The sequence below is a fragment of the Plasmodium brasilianum genome, chromosome 8 (assembly GCF_023973825.1).
Source record: "Plasmodium brasilianum strain Bolivian I chromosome 8, whole genome shotgun sequence".
NCBI classification, from domain to species: domain Eukaryota; phylum Apicomplexa; class Aconoidasida; order Haemosporida; family Plasmodiidae; genus Plasmodium; species Plasmodium brasilianum.
Window position 1 is genome coordinate 387,138 of NC_090121.1, and position 17,863 is coordinate 405,000.

The following is a 17,863-nucleotide window of genomic DNA, read 5'->3' on the forward strand; positions in this document are numbered from 1 at the left end:
AGTGTGTATATCTACAAATAGCATAAAATTTTTATGACCAATCAAATTAAAAGCTTTCATAAAGTAAAAAAAAAAAAAAAAAAATTAAAATTTCATTAATATACGATATATGAGAAAAAATGCAAAAAAATTACATATATATATATATACTCCTGTATACACAAATATACATACACATATATATATATATTATACGCATATATAAATACATACAAAAAAACAGAAAATCCATAATTCTAATTTTTGTGTATATAAAATATGCACTTTGGTCATTACTTAGTACTGTACTACGTTGTCACTTTTACGTCCTACATTTATTATTAACTTTGCCTCTGTGTGTGCGAACACAATGCATAAACATATGCATATATATAAGTACATATGTTTATACACGTATAAATGTACATATCCACATATATAATATACATATATGTATACATTCAACAGGTGCAATGTTAATAGGAAAATTCTTTAACTAGTAATATATGTTGTAAGCATGACAACTTTTTTTTTATTTTAAAGAAATTTTTTTTTTTTTTTACTGTGTAAGTAAGGTTATTTATTTATATATAAATGTAATATCTCATTATACATGCTTTTTTTTTTCTTTTTTTTATTTTTCATATATGGGAATGAATATGAATTTTAATATTTTACTTTCACAGTTACCGCATATTTATCAACATAGATATATGCACATTAATGTATATATGTAGGTACGTAAGCACGTATGTATGTATATGTATGTACGTATATGTATGTACGTATATGTATGTACGTATATGTATGTACGTATATGTATGCACGTATATGTATGCACGTATATGTATGCACGTATATGTATGCACATATATGTATGCACGCATATGTATGCACGTATATGTAAGCACATATATGTATGCACGTATATGTATGCACGTATATGTATGCACGTATATGTATGCACGTATATGTATGCACGTATTTATGTAAAAATATATATATGCATGTCGGCCCGTTCCTTTCATTTAACTTGCAACGAAGTCTGGGTGCTTCCTCAACACAATTGTTATTTTGGGTATCCTTCGGTTTATTCTATCTGAACTAAAATAAGCAGTTTGTATTTTAATTATTTGACCTGAAAAAAGAATGGAAAATTACATGTGTACATATAACACATTGTTATATATAAGAACTTTAAAAGTGTGCGATCAAAATATATAAAGCAAAAAATAATTGTATACTAATCCATGCACATATAAAGGTACACATATAAGAGTAGATATCAAATAACACACATCAATGCGCATAAAAAAATAATAACGTAACAATAGGTGTACTAAAGCTTATATAAAAATTTGGCATAGAGAAAAAGCATACCAATATCTTCCTTTTCCATAATTGATGCTGCACCTATTGCAATTTTAGTGGCACTGCCTAAACCTGTTATTATAACCTCGTCAAATGGATTTTTCTCTTCATTTCCTGTGAACATCCTTTTGCCTATTCTTGCATAGAATGTTGGTTTCTTTGTCATAGAAACCTAAAAAAGGACAAAAAAAAAAAAAAAAAAAAAAAAAAAAAAAAAAAAAAAAAAAAAAAAAATGAACAAAATAAAAGTGGATAAATTAAAGATGAATAAAATAAAATTGAACAAAATAAGGACGAACAAATAAAAATTAAACTTATTAAAAATAGCCAAATGTATAAAAGGTTGTTATAATTAATAAAAAATTCAATAACACCTAAAAACACTTTCCACTTGCAAAGAATGTATACGCATACACTTTTTAACATTCTTAAAAATATTCAAATTATACAAAACAAACATGAGATGAACAGGTCAGAAAATGCAGAAACGCTGGTGACACACTTGCGCATGTTCAAATGCGAAATTTATACATGGACATACTATGTACATACATATGTATATATTTATATATATGCACATAAATATATATATATATATATTATATATATATATATTTAATTATTTATGTATGTGCTACATATACATGGTCAAAAGGCAAAAAATTTTAAGACATACTCAGACGAAGAAAAATCGAGACATATTACAACATTCAATCATCATTGATCATGCAAAGCGTACACTATATATCTCAATATAATAATACAAATGAACTAAAAATTTTTTGCAAAAACAAAAAAAAAAAAAAAAAAAAAAAAAAAAGGAAAAATCAAAAATGAATAATGTATGTAGCAAAAGATTACATATAGGTACAAAAAACTAAAAAAATTAAAAGAAATAAAACGAAAGGAAACACATATCGTAGAGAAAAATATAAGCATCTACTGTTCAGGCTGCACATTAAAGAAAAAAAAAAAAAAAGAATATTAACAATTATTAACATATATTCATTTTGTTTTTTAATATATTTATTTCTTCATAACAGTATATAATTTATTACTTGAATAGAATTTTCAGCTCTTTCCTGTGATACTTCTTCCGTACTTCCCATATTTTATAACACGTTAATTTTATGAAATGTTAATTTGCTTTTTTATGTATATATATATATATATATATATATATATATATACAAATATTATGTATATGCTTTATATAAACTACTAGTATATAATGGTAAAAGAATATAACGTTATAACGTAAATTATAGCAAATAACATAAAAATATATTTATATGAATATTTATTGAATTTATAAATTTTAATTAAAAAAAAAAAAAAAAAAAAGGCTTTAAAGTATCTCTATTTTTTTAAAATACATACATATATAAACAATATATATATACATATATATATATATATATATATAATTATAAAAAAAAGCAAGCATAACAAGAATTAGCAGTAGAATACAAACATAAACATACATACATATAAACATATATTGTTAAAAGAGATGCAAGGAAAAAAAGAAATTGATATTGTTATTGTAATAAAAAATATAAAATGTGAAAAAACAAAAAAATTGTATAAAATTAGAAGAATAAGTAAATCAAGAAGGGGGGTGGGGGAAAAAAAAAAAAAGCAATCCTAAGTATGTATTAACTAGGTGCATGTAATATATATATATATATAATATATATCGGACAATACGTAATAAATATATATACATATATGCGTAAGTATATATACCCCTATTTTTCATAAATTTGCACAATTATACTTAAGCTCCTTTTCAAGTAGAGTTGCTATTTTTTTTTTTTTTTTTTTGGCAAATACTTTTATATCTACTTTTGAGCAAAAGGGAGTGAAAAAATAGTACTATTACAAGAGGGTAAAAATTTTATACAAAAAAAATAATATCGTACGTATATAATATATATACATACACGTACATATAGAGGCAAGCACACTTTTTTTTTAGCTTCAGAAAATAGAGTTTTTCTTTAATTTTTTCTTAAAGAATAAGATTATATCATATTAAATTTACTTTTTTCTGTTTTTTCTTTAGGCTTCATGTGACATACTTTTTTTAATGCGTACGTACTCATTTATATGTATTTATATATTTTTATATATCTTCATATGTATACAACTAAACCCAATTCTGCGTTTTAATGTAGTGCGCAAAATGTACATAAAAAAAAAATATACATATATATACATATATATATATATATAATATATATATATATATATATATATATATTTATACGTATATATATATATATATATTTATACGTATCTCCCACACACCGACCATCAAAATTACCTAAAATTATATTTTATTTATTTTTATTTATTTTTTTTGGGCTATATAAAATTAACTTATTTGGAATGAAAGTCGGATTATTTTTTCTTTCAACGTACTTCAGTTTTCATAATTTTTTAAAAATTACCAGTTCTTTTCTTTTCTTTTTTTTTTTTCTCGCTAGTTGTAAAAAAAAAAAAAAAAAAAAAAAAAGATATAAAAAATGAATCATTTCAAATATATATTTCTGCTTAACATGAGGAAAAAAAAAAGAGTAAGAAAAAAAATTTATACGAATGAACAATAAAAGAGTTAAACAGTAGGAAAAAAAAAAAAAAAATTTCCTTAAATCTCAATTTTATTAATAAACACAAATTTTTATAATAAATATTCATAATATATATAATAATATCTTCTTACGAAGTAAACAATTTCTTAATTTCGTATAATTACTGAGAGGTGAACACGTGACGGACGGTTCATTCGTATATTTCACACACTATTTTTTTTTATTTCTTTTATTTGATGTGTATATGGAAACTTTACACGTAGGCGGGAGCTACATCATATTTATGTTTTTACCTATATATATATCTATATATATATATATATATAAATATACGCTTGTATGGGGGTTATGTATGTATTCACAACTTAACGTATATCTAAACTGTAACTCCAATTTTTTTTTTAAATGCTTAGGATTGGTGAGGAAAATAAATATTACCTTATATTTTAAATATAAAGTCGTTTTTTCCTCCCATATGTACGACGGTACATGTATTACTTTCTTTTTTTTTTTAATAAGGAAAAGGATAAATCTCTCAGTATTACAGTGTGATTATAAATTCATTTGGTAAAGGTTATTTAGTTCATATGTCAAAGCCTGTTAATCATTGGTCCCTTTTTTGTTTTATGTTTATATCCTCAGGCTTTACAAGAAATAGTTGTTCTATTTATTTATACATGAAGAGGTGTACTAATATGCATGAGTGTTAAAAATGAAAGAAGAACAAAAAATTTCATAACAAGAATTGTGCCATTTGTAATGTAAATTTCTTTACGAACACATTTAAATATATACTTATATATATATGTATATATATATGTATATGTATATGTATACTTATATATATGTGCATGAGATAATTACTAACTTGTTTATTTTCAATTTTCCGTATTGCGCCAAAGAACATTTTAAGAATCTTTGAACGAAATTGGACAAGAAAGAAGGAGCACTAAATAAGAAAAAATAATAGTAAATAAGAAGCTTCTATTTTAATAAAAAAAAATTCTAAAAAACAACAGGGTAACTATAGGGAACCAAAAAAAGGAAGGAAAGAAGGAAGGAAAGAAGGAAGGAAGGAAGGAAGGAAAGAAGGAAGGAAGGAAAGAAGGAAGGAAGGAAAGAAGGAAGGAAGGAAGAAAGAAAAAAAGAAAATACGATTATAATGTAACACTACGTAATTTCTTCTTTTTTTTATCTTCGTTTATCCTAATTTTTATCATATAGAAAAACTTTCATAAAATTTGATGCGTGTGTTAATTTCGTCAGAAAGCTGCAAAAAAGTATAACAAGGTAAATGAACTAAATTGAATATACATATAATTGTAAAATGTTTTTAAACCTGTGGTTTATATTTTTACTTTGTTTATGAATGCCTTTTGTTCAATCTGAGAAGTAAAATTGAATTTTTTTAAAAATGTAATTGTGTGTATGATATTTCTTGAGAGATACAGCTCATAAACAATTTGAGCAAAAAAGAAAAGTACAAATGGACGCAAAAATGGAAGTAGAAATAACGTAGGCATGAATGTAATATTTTAAATGGTTGCATTTTTGGTAATCGTTTGTTCACTGCTTTGAATCAGTGTACTACCGGCTCGAATGTGTTCACCATGTTATTTAAAACATTTTTGACGGCTATAAAAAAAGAAAAAATAAAAAAAGATATACTTTTTATTGACTATTCTAAAGGAGTAAAAGAGATGATAATAAGGTGTTTTGTGCCTCCTTTTTTTTTATTCTTTTATTCCCCTTTTTTCCAGAAGGGCACAAAACAGTACAATAATTTTATTAAGAAAAGGAATTACAAATATATTTGGGGTTCTCTGTTTGTTTCAAATAATTTTCGTATAATCTACTAGGTGACACATTTTCCTGTAATTGTGGGTATAAAAAAAAAAAAAAAAAAAAAAAAAAAAAGACAACTCAAAAGTAAAAAAAATGTGTATATAAGAAAAAAGAGGCCATTAATATAAATGTCTGTTCGAGATAGTTTGTATTCTTTTTTGTAAAAAATTAAATATCATTTGGACGTACGTATGATTTAATACTTAACGATATGGAAAAGAGTGTGATCATTTTTTTCATTTAAAAAAAAAAAAAAAAAAAAAAAAAAAAGCCTTTCCCACTTACCGTTGGTAATATTATTATTAAAGGGCTATCAACAGTTTCAATATTTTTATCCAACTCCAGATTTATCCGTTTCTTCTCATCACCATTATATGCTTAATAAAATTTAAAAGCCCCATCCGTATATTGTTGTTATTATTAGTATTATTATTAGTAGTATTATTATTAGTAGTATTATTATTATTATTATTATTTATTATTTTTTTTTTTTATTGTTATACTACCATCGTGCTATATAAATACAACATTTTTTTAAATTATTTTGCGCAAAAATTATAATAGTATATAAAAATGGTCATCTTTTTTTTTTTTTTTCGCTTTTTGACTATTTCGTAAAAATATGTGTACATCTTATTTTTTTATCTTTTTTTTATTTATACTTAAATCGATGTTCAAATTTCCATGTTCGTCTGTTTGTCCTCTGACAAATGATAATACATTCCTTTGATTTGAAGTGTAGTGGGTTATTTTGTAAAGTAATCCGAAAATGCATAATTTCAAAATATGACTGTTCATATTGTAAAGTGGAGGAGTAAATATGCTAACTGAAGTTAGTGATATAAAAGGAGTAAATAACGTAAATAGCATAAATGGAATAAATAACGTTAAAAACAAAAAATATGACAAAAGGGGGGAGGAAAAAAAAAAAAAAAAAGAACACAACAAAAAAGGGTACTCGTATAATACAAAAATGACTAATTGTCCTGAACACGCAATATTTTTTTTTGTTTTTTTCTATCTCTTTAAAAAAGTTGTTTTAAAATAAATAAAAATAAAAAAACAAAAAAATAGAAAAGACAAATCTTCCAGATTAAATTTATCCACGTGTTTTAATAAAAATTAGTCCGCATTGGTTATAACACGTCATAACTTAAAAAATAGCAAAAATATAAAATGAAAAAAATCCAAAACGCAGTGTCGTAAAACATAAAAAATATGCCTACGCTGTAAGTTCATAATGTACATACAGAAAAAAAAGTTCATAATAACGAAATAAACAAAATATTTCAATATATAGCAAAATAAACAATATATTGAAAAATGTAGCAAAACAATGCAGGAGTCAAAACGTAGCTAATTAGCTAACTCAACAATTAAGTCATGGCACATATATATTCACATATATATATTTGTGCACACTTTCACAATTCAACATAGGACCCCCGTGAAATTGCCACATTTGGGCGTGCCATATTTTTTACCTTGACCAACTATCAATTTTTCATTGCTTCTTCTTCTTTTTTTTTTTTTTTTTTTTTTTTCACCTTACCCGTTCAGGACATTTTTTCGAAGATCAGAAATGGTGCTACTTTTTTCTTCATAATTCATACACATCCACGAATAAAATGGTATTGCTATTATAGTATATCCTTTTATTAACAAATAATTTATTTTAATTAATATTTCTGATTTAATAAAATAATTATCATTGTAAAAAACATAATAAGGGTTATATGAAATATTATTAATTAAGAAAATGGAATTGCACTTACTGTCATTCGTTTTGTCTTCTTTTCTTTTTAACAAAGTGTTAACAATTTTTAATTCGTTATTTTCATTGCACGAATGAAAATAATCCTGTGGCTCTAAAAATACATAAGCTATGTAATTGTCATATTCAAATAGTGAAATGTAATATATATCATCCTTAAAATTTATTTTTACATGTTTGTTATAATTTTGAACGATGCTAAGTAATTCTATGTTGAGTATTTTATTTATCCTTGTGCTTCTAGGAGTCTGCGAAAGGGAGTTAGTACCCCCTACATTACATTCATCATCACAGTAACCATAAACATCAGCATCATCGTTACAATAAATGCTGCTAATATTATTATGAGAAAAGTTTCTCGGCGGATGACTAGCCAAACTCGAGGCACTTGTACATCCCGCATTTTTATTCCACAAAGGAATATCTTTATAATAAAAGTCTACAAAATTATATACACTAATTTCTTCTACTATATAACTGCTACATTTTCTTCCATTGTTTACTTTACCTTTCCTCATTATTAGCGAATAATACTGTAAGCATTCTTTAAATAAATCACTGTATTCCTTTTTATCCTTAATATTATATAAATTGAATAAACAACATAATATCAAACTATGATTGTCCGTATATTCCGAAGTACGGAAAATGCACATATATCTTTTTAATAGCTGTTCATAAAAATTAATTTCATTATTAATATAAAATAAACACTTGTCTTTTATTGTGTTCATTATATTAAAGTCTAAGAAGGACATATTCCATATTATTGGTATTTTTAATAAAGATGAAAATAATTTTATTAAACAATCAAAATTAAGGTATTCTTTTAAAAAAATTATTTCCTTGCTAATACAATTTAAATAAAATTTCATCTCCTTCTCGTATTCATTTATTAATGAATTTCTTAATAGCATATTACATGTAGACTCAAACATATCTACACTCAAATGGCAAACAGAATCTGCATTTAATTTATTCATCAAATTGAGATGAAAATAGTATTTTTCATTCAACTCGCTACTCCCTAATGGAATGAAATGCGACTCTCCCTCAGTTGATCGAACAACATGATGGTGATCATCATGATTAACATAATTGTCATAATTGTCATAATTGTCATAATTCTCATAATCGCCATAATCGTCATAATCGGCATAATCGGCATAATCGGCATAATCGTCATAATCGGCATAATCGGCATAATCGGCATAATCACCCCCATCAGCTTTATCCAAATTTGTTCCTCTAATTTCCTTATAAAATAATATTTTCTCTTTTATACCATCTCTTGGACGGTAATAACTACTATAGTAGTCAGATAACATACCCTTGAAATTTACTCCATCCTTGCATTCCTTTGCATTGCTTGCATTATGAGCAACTATGTTATCATTATATGTGTCACTTTTTAAAAAAGCACCGTTTCCATTCTTTATACCGTAGGATGTGTTAAATTTTTCTAAAAATTTCCTTTTTACCTTGCCGTTCAGGTGTTTACTACTTTTTCCATGAACAAATAAGAAATTATTAAGGCAAAGCAAAATATGGTCATATTTAAATTCTATATTAATATTATGTAGTTTCGATAAAACATTTATGACTTTTATTGCAATGGGAAATTTTAAATGTAACAAATTTACATTAGTAAAAAATTTATTTATAGCATAAAAGTTGATGCATAATTTATCTAACGAAATTATTAATTCTGCTAGCTGCACATTATTTAAATATGAAATATGTGAAGGCAATTTGTTTCGAAGCATTGAGATAATATCATTATTTCTGTAGTAGAACTTTGAATATATATATGTAATTTTAACTAACTGATTTGCATCTAATTTATTTTGATTTTTAATAAATATATCTACAGAAGAAAATAAAAGCATGTCTTTTTGTATGTCCAAATAACTAAAAGAAGTTAATACATTTATTAAACTCTCTACATCGAATGTATGCAATATATTTAGTGTTGCAACTGCAATCCGATTGAATAAATTTATATCTTTTATATGAATTTTACAAAAACTTAAACATATTATAGATATATGTTCAGGACTAGCCAAAGTAATTTTATTTAAAAATGCAACAGATAAAGAAGCAAATAAGGGTATATAAATCAAGTTCAATTTAGAACATAAAAAACATATGTCACAAATTTCTTTCATAGAATATTTACATGCCTGAACAGATATTTGATGTAAGATGCTTTTTATTAAAACTTCTTCCTCCCCCAATTTGTTATTTACCTCTAGTGACTTTAGTACCCTATAACAATCTTTTGCATCGAATGAATTTATTTCACTCTGGACTTTCTTTTTAAACATTTCATATAAACCCTCGTTTTCCTTAGATAATCTCAAAATATCAAATGCATAATTTCCTAAACTCTTTGTTGACAATTTTGCTATATCCGCTTGGCTTGGTATATAAACAAATCTTCTACAACGGGATATAAGTACATTATCCTTTTTCACCACTCGCTTTATCATTTTTGCTAGCTATTCAAAAAATCAAGGACAGACAAAAAAAATTAATTGTTCCACATTTTGTATCATGTTTTTTTTATATGTGTGCCTAGTTGTCAGGCGAAAGGTTGTGGCTTAACGGTACGGGAAAGAGGGGGAAACAGTATGGAAAAAATATGAAAAGAAAAAAAGAAAAAAGTAGAAAGTAGGAAAAAACGAAAAAAGTAGAAAGTAGGAAAAAAAAAAAAAAGGAAGAAAGTAGGAAAAAAAAAAAAAAGAAAAAAAAAGTTTGCTTACGAAGTTGTAGAAGTTAAAAAAATAATTAAAATTAATGTTTCCCTTAAATCGAAGCATTCTTCGAACAATATATGTATATATGTGTATTTATTTACACAAATATAAGTACATATCAATCCATATATCGATCTGTTTTTTCCCTATACCCCTTCCTTTCAAAAAAAATAAAAAATAATCAGATCGTACATTCAAAATGACGCTTACCACGTTTCATAATTTATTATACTTCCTACATAATACTGTATGGTAAGCTTTTTGCGTTCTTGTTTTTTTTAATCTTTTAGCATTTTGTACTCCATAATAAGTATTTCTTGCTTGTTCATAAATTTTTTTTCCATTTGGAGTTTCATATATTAAATGTATGTATGTTCATTAAAAGGTAGCGTGGGATTGAATACAAGCGTTTGTTATACATTCATATTAACATGTATTATGTAAAATGTGATATCTAAGAATATTTTATAGATTGTGTGTAGTATTTTTTTAGTCCCTTTTGTGGATCTCCATCTTTTATTGTAGCCCACAAAGCTATAACTTTTTGTATTTTTTTTCTTTTTTTTTTTTCTGAATTTTGCTCAATGGTTGCCTTTAAACCTTACAAGTTCATAATATTTAACAAAAATTTGAGAAACAATAACTTTTACAAACAGATAATTACTTTCCTTGATTTATCAGTTCTTTGTAAAGAGATTTATCTAAGTGAAAAATTTTGCAAATTAAATTACGAGCATGTAAGTAGAAAAAAATTAATCTACTTTTCCGACAGTGACTTAGTTGACAAATTAAACCAAAACCATAGTTATAGTCATAGCCATAGCCAAAATGAGTTAATCTCCACGATCAGAAACGAACAGCAGTGTTTACCCACGGAAAGGGATTCAGTGAATACCCACAATTTTGTATTTGACGAAAATATTGATCATAACATGAGGGAAGGCATTATCGAAACAGAAGATTTAATTCAGAAAAAGAAAACAGAACAAGAAAATGGTGTTTTGACCAGCAAGGGAAATAGGAACAAAAAAGGAGATCAATTTTTTTTGGTCAGCCTTTTTATATATGAAGGAAAGAAAAAAGAAGAACTGCTTAACATGATAAATTTTATTAAAATGTACAATGTAAATCATATAAACATTTTATGCTTAAATGATTATAATTCTATTTTAAACTTATTTAACAAGCAACAAGCTAAGACCAGAATTTCTATTTTTTGCCCATTTTACATTGTACATGATAATTATGACATGTGCAGGCAAAATATTCCAAAAAAAATTTGCGATTTTTTATATACTATAATTAGTGATTTCCTTCCTTTAAATTATAAACATGTTTACTTGTCGGATCTCATCAGAGCTATAATAGTAAACACCGAACTTTGCCAGAGGAATGCAGATCAGGAAATAGAAGTGCTGAGATTTATGGATATGATGCAAATTATTGGAAAATTATAAACACTCGGGAATGTGGAAAATTTTGGAAACTGGGAAAGAGAATTATTGGACGGTTGGAAAATTGGGAACATGATTAATTGACTAATTGGAAAGAAGGAAAATTGAACAATTGAAAAACTGAATAATTGAAAAACTGAATAATTGAAAAACTGAATAATTGACAAACTGAATAATTGAAAAACTGAATAATTGAAAAACTGAATAATTGAAAAACTGAATAATTGAAAAACTGAATAATTGAAAAATTGAATAATTGAAAAATTGAAAAATCGAAAACATGGTAGTCGCTTCGTTAACTATGAAAATGATCAAACATTATATATACAGAGCATCAAAATTTTATTTTATCTTTTTGCAAATATATATATTTTTATTTTTCTCCCATTAGATAGATAAGGAGGAAAAAACATACTGGTACAACATAAACGTTACAACATATTTTTCTTCTTTACAAGGGCAGAAATAATGTAACTGGCAAATGATACTTTAATTATGAACAATGCTAAAAATTTTGCAATATTTTAATTGTACAAATATACATACGTACATATATATATGCGGTTACATAACAAAATAAAGAAAATATAGCAAAATGGAAAGCACCCGAAAAAAACAAGCTGGTACGCGAATAAAGATGGAACACATATAAAATGTAAAACTTGGTTACCCCAACAAGCATAATACATCATATTTTTGATTCAATAAAAATAAGCAGGCAGTAATAAACTCCTTTGTATTAATATGAACATACAACTATATATTTTACGTTATTAAATTTAATGCAGTGGAGGATTATATATATATATATATGTAAATGCATCAAATATATACATCGGATTAAATGTATTTCTACATAACGTAAGCTCGTCATATTAGGAATGCATCTTACATTTGTGTAAGTACGCTCATGTGCATACGTACTCTTCTAAATGTGTGCTTCCGTTATTACGTATTTACTGCGCGAGGGTTGCGCTAAACATCTTATTCCTCTGCTTCCTTCGTGTCAATTAATTTCCATTTTTTTAAAACATTAATGAGTGCTTGCTCAGGAAAATTATCTCCCCCTAATTCATCAAAACCAATTATAGAATGCTCAGTCCTTCCATTCTGTATTAACATTAAAGTAGGTATACACCAAATTTTTAACTTCTCACATAAAAAAGGAGATTTCTCAGCATTTATCTTAATAAAATTAATATTTAAAAATTTTTTGGATAAGCTAATTAATTTACTGTCTAAATATTCACACCTCCATGTTGTATTTCTATAAAAATGACAACATACATTTTTAGAATTTTTACAATTATCAAAAAATTCTTTTTCGGATAAAATTTCTTTATATACTCCATGTCCTTTTCTTAACAAATTCATATTTTCATTGTGTTTACTTTTTAATTCTTGTAGTCTTTTATTTTTTATATATTCTAATTCTTCATCCTTTTCATCATATACCTTTCTCTCCAGTGTTTCATATTTTCTTAATTCTAAGTCTATTTCATTCTCCTTATCTTTTAATGCTTCTAATATTTGGTTTTCTATGTTTTTCGTTATTTTGCTATTCATTATTTTTATATATATGGTATAAATAAATGGCTATTTAAAAAAAAAAAAAAAAAAAAAAAAAAAAAAAGGCCCTTCAATATATAAATATACGTATATACGTACATGTATGCGTACGTATATGTGCGTAAATGCATTTATATGTACAGCTCAAAAAGAGAATAATCTTTTTCCTCTCATCATATTTGCAGCATTTCTTTACATCATCATTTCTTTTTTCCGTAGTACTTTTTTTTTTTTTTCCACCCTTTGAATTATGTAACGTCCGTACTTGAATTATACATACCTACATACATATATATGCTTATGTGCATATGTACGTTCGCATATAATCATGTGTAGTACGCCGTGCACATAAATTTAAATATTAACCAAAAAAAAGGAAAGAGTATATTTTCTCATATACGCTGTGCGTGAATATGTATATATTTGCATGGATGTATCTTCTTCAAAACGTAATAACCCTAATGAAAATTTATATGACTGTATATATATATATATATATAAATGCATATATATACGTTTATATAACTGTACATAAAAACGTATACGTGTTTATGGGTATACATATATCTACGTGTTTATGGGTATACATATATCTACGTGTATATATATATATATATATATAAATGCATATATATACGTTTATATAACTGTACATAAAAACGTATACGTGTTTATGGGTATACATATATCTACGTGTTTATGGGTATACATATATCTACGTGTATATATATATATATATATATAAATAAGTTTACATACGCTTAAACAACAAAAATTAACCTAGCCAAAAATTAAAAAGCGCAAATTATTCAAGAAGGCTCAAGAAAATGCGTACGAAAATTTTGGTTAACTTCCCTTTTACAAAAAAAAAATATTAACATATACATGTAATATATACATATACATGTAATATATACATATACATAAATACATATATGTATAAATATATATACACATGCATACATGCGTATGCTACGCTTTTGCCATTTCCCTTCCCATAATGTTTGTACTTAATAAATACTTAATTTACTGAGAATTCTTGCTAAAAAGTCCAATACACTTTATTACCGTCCTCTTAAGTTACATATGTTTATTAATTATTAACAGCAAGAGCAATTTTATTTTTTTTTCATATGTATATGTATATGTATATGTATATGTATATGTATATGTATATGTATATGTATATGTATATGTATATGTATATGTATATGTATATGTATATGTATATGTTTATATGCATGTACGTATGTACTCATTATGTATATATTTTCCCCCCTATATTAAACCCATGCGCAAATCTTTTGGATAAAATTTTATAAACACTGATTTATATGCGCAAATTAAATGTAGAAGGCTTTTTTATTTTTTATTTTGTATTTTTTATTTTTTTTTTTGTACATTACGTGTTGTGTTATACGTTATAATTTACACGTCATGTTTTTTAAGTTATACTTTTTATCTTTTTTATATTTTTTTTTATTTTTTTTTTAAAACTTGATATTTTTTACGCATAAGGTGAGATGTTATAATATAATCTTTACCCTTTTTTCAATTTTTTTTTTTTTTTTTTTTTTTTTTGAATACTAAAATTGTTGATTAATTTTAAGAAAAAGGAGAAAAGTAAAACTAGGGAAATCTGCAGAATAATTATATCGCTGCTTTTGCCTAGTTAAACGTATGTACGTATAAATATGTACATATATATATTTATATATATATATATATATATGTATATATATGCATATATATATGTACCTAATATATACTTACATGCACATATGTTACCTCACAGTTCCTGTTCATTTTTACGGGGCACTACGTAACTGGGTAGTCGAAAAAAATTTTCTTTTTTTGTACCAATTATAAAAAGTATAATATAAATATAAACAATGAAAGTTAGTAGTGCTAATAATATGAATAATACTATCTGCGCATCACAAATCATAGGTGATAAATTATTACAAGGATGGACCTTGTTGAACGAGAGTTGCTATATTGTAAGTATTACATATAATGGTTATTATGGCTCGTTTTTTGTAGTATCACTGTCTCTACTTATATATATATATATATATATATGCATATATATGCAAGGGTTTATGTATACGTACATGCATAGGGGTTCCTACTTTAAGGGGTGTAATCGAAACATGTATTTTTGCGCATCCTTTAGCGCATCCTTTAGCGCATCCTTTAGCGCATCCTTTAGCGCATCCTTTAACGCATCCTTTTACGCATCCTTTTATGCATCTTTTTGCGCATCTTTTTACCTATTTTTTTTACTCATTTTTTACCTATTTTTTTTACTCATTTTTTACCTATTTTTTTTACTCATTTTTTGCATATTTTTTCCCGCATACACAGTGTAAGGTGACCCCTCTTATAAAACAAAAAAATAAAGAAGAGCGCTTCTGTGCTAGTTGTAATTTATTCATTAAACCGGAAATATCAAAAGGGGATAGAGAAATGGAACAAAGATTGGAAGAAAAAGGAAGAAACGAATTGAAGGAAAAAAAGGAACAAGAAGAACAAAACCATGGAACAAACAAAATAGTTAATAAAGCAGTTAGCAAAGCAGTTAGCAAAGCAGTTAGCAAAGCAGCTAGCAAAGCTGTTAGCAAAGCTGTAAACAATGTAGATGATGGTATGAATGATTTGACGAAGGAAAGCATGAGGCAGGGAGACACACACAGCAGCAGCAGAGCAATGAAAATAAATGGAAATGAAAAGAAAGATAAGCAAAGAGAAGAAGAAATAATACCAGGGCAGTTTATTAAATTCATTAAAGAGATAAAAGTGAACAATGAAGAATTTAACGAATTGTTACACAAAGAGAAAATAACAAAAGACGAAATTAAAGACTTGCTCGTATATAAAAATTATATAAAAGAAAGATGTGGTTACGATATTGGTGAATGGTTAAGTTTTGATTCTAATTTTGGAAATAAGGATCATGCGAAAAGTGAGAGCGAAGATGGTATGCGCAATGAGGATATGTGCAATGAGGATATGTGCAATGAGGATATGTGCAATGAGGATATGTGCAATGAGGATATGCGTAATGAGGATATGCGTAATGAGGATATATGCATTGATGATACGTGCAATGGTTACGTATGCCCAGATGAAGCATGCGCAGATAAGAAGAAAAGTCTTTCTCATTTACCAAAAAGAGAACGAAACGTTAATAAAAAAATAGATGATGTACACTTTTCTCAATTTAAGAGACAAGATTTAAAAATATCAGAAGAAAATTATTTTTTGAATACACAAATACCATCTAATAAATATAACAAACTTGAAATGGAGTTTTTTATTTTAAATAAAACAAAAGATGTTTTTATGCAAAAACTTGAGAGATATACCGAACTACTCACTAGAAACGAGAACAAGAATGAGGAGATGGAATACATAAATAAAGTAGCTAGTGTTGTAAGTGTCCTAGAGAAAATTAACATCCTTAAGAAATATGTTACTGTGTAACTATAGTGAGTAGAACGAACTTGACATAGTATATACATATATGTGCACATATATACATTTGTGTACTACTGGTGCTTGGCAACTTAATATTCTTTTTTTATTTACGTGTGTACAAAAAAAAAAAAAAAAAAAAAAAAAAAAAAAAAAATCCCTTGTGCTACTACTGAAAGCCTCCTACTTGCTGTTAGTTTTAACATTATTCTTTTTTGTTGAATTTAGTCATTTGTCATCATAGGTGTATATGTGGACGCATGTGTATTCTTGGAGGTGAGTGTATCGTAAGGTTATACCCCAATATGTAGTACGTTTATCCACGTACGGGCATTATATGTATGTGTATATATATAAATATACGTAAAGTCTATATACAATCAAAAACTTATTGTTTTTGCCTCATTTTTTGCCACATTTTGATTGTGTATTTTTAATAGCCGCATTTTTATTCATTTCGTACATTTTGTACATTTCGTACATTTTGTACATTGCGTACATTTTGTAATTCGGATGAGCCGCTTATCGGCACTGTGCCATATTCAATTTGTTATATGCAAGGTGAGAAAAAAAAAAAAAGTGTTCACGTTTTATCAAACATTTTTACTTTACATCTTTGTTATATTACCTATTTTGCTAAGGTATTTTTTTTTTTTTTTTTTTTCATAATCAATTTAATTATATTTTCTTTTAAAAATTTATTTAGGTATGAGTATTGTTTCACATTTATGAATATACATGGAAATAAGTCATTAAACATTTAAATGCTTTGTATCTTATTTGCAAAATTGTACCAGTTAAACGTATGTATATATAAAGTATACATACATACACATACACATATACACATATATATGTATATGTTATTTAAAAAAAATTACTATATTTCATATCTAAGCTTAATAAAAGGTGGGAGCTATGGAACAATATTTCTTTCTTTTTTTTTTCTTTTTTTTTCATTTGAAAAAATACTACAATCATATAATGTGTACGATTAAGCATTAAAAATAATGGTATCCAACAAACTCAGTTTAGGTT

General features: G+C 25.8%; 5 protein-coding genes across 5 annotated transcripts; 2 read left to right on the forward strand and 3 right to left on the reverse strand.

Annotated features, from left to right (window-relative positions):
- Nucleotides 1-1,007: 1,007 nt before the first annotated feature.
- On the reverse strand, nucleotides 1,008-2,459 carry MKS88_002265 (DNA/RNA-binding protein Alba 3; the record flags this gene model as incomplete). Its single annotated transcript, XM_067215261.1, has 3 exons — nucleotides 1,008-1,117; nucleotides 1,360-1,522; nucleotides 2,409-2,459. The coding sequence occupies 3 exons, from the start codon at nucleotides 2,457-2,459 to the stop codon at nucleotides 1,008-1,010; spliced, it is 324 nt and encodes a 107-aa protein (XP_067073704.1).
- Nucleotides 2,460-5,526: 3,067 nt separating this feature from the next.
- Nucleotides 5,527-10,058, reverse strand: MKS88_002266 (uncharacterized protein; the record flags this gene model as incomplete). The annotated part of the gene is made up of 5 exons (XM_067215262.1): nucleotides 5,527-5,582; nucleotides 5,753-5,819; nucleotides 6,078-6,169; nucleotides 6,455-6,516; nucleotides 7,345-10,058. 5 exons carry the CDS (start codon nucleotides 10,056-10,058, stop codon nucleotides 5,527-5,529), a joined length of 2,991 nt encoding a protein of 996 aa, XP_067073705.1.
- Nucleotides 10,059-10,909: 851 nt separating this feature from the next.
- Nucleotides 10,910-11,782, forward strand: MKS88_002267 (uncharacterized protein; the record flags this gene model as incomplete). Its single annotated transcript, XM_067215264.1, has 1 exon — nucleotides 10,910-11,782. One exon carries the CDS (start codon nucleotides 10,910-10,912, stop codon nucleotides 11,780-11,782), a length of 873 nt encoding a protein of 290 aa, XP_067073706.1.
- Nucleotides 11,783-12,763: 981 nt separating this feature from the next.
- MKS88_002268 (phosducin-like protein 3) lies at nucleotides 12,764-13,345 on the reverse strand (the record flags this gene model as incomplete). Its single annotated transcript, XM_067215265.1, has 1 exon — nucleotides 12,764-13,345. One exon carries the CDS (start codon nucleotides 13,343-13,345, stop codon nucleotides 12,764-12,766), a length of 582 nt encoding a protein of 193 aa, XP_067073707.1.
- A 1,895-nt stretch (nucleotides 13,346-15,240) lies between these two features.
- On the forward strand, nucleotides 15,241-16,834 carry MKS88_002269 (uncharacterized protein; the record flags this gene model as incomplete). The annotated part of the gene is made up of 2 exons (XM_067215266.1): nucleotides 15,241-15,348; nucleotides 15,716-16,834. The coding sequence occupies 2 exons, from the start codon at nucleotides 15,241-15,243 to the stop codon at nucleotides 16,832-16,834; spliced, it is 1,227 nt and encodes a 408-aa protein (XP_067073708.1).
- Between the last annotated feature and the right edge of the window lie 1,029 nt (nucleotides 16,835-17,863).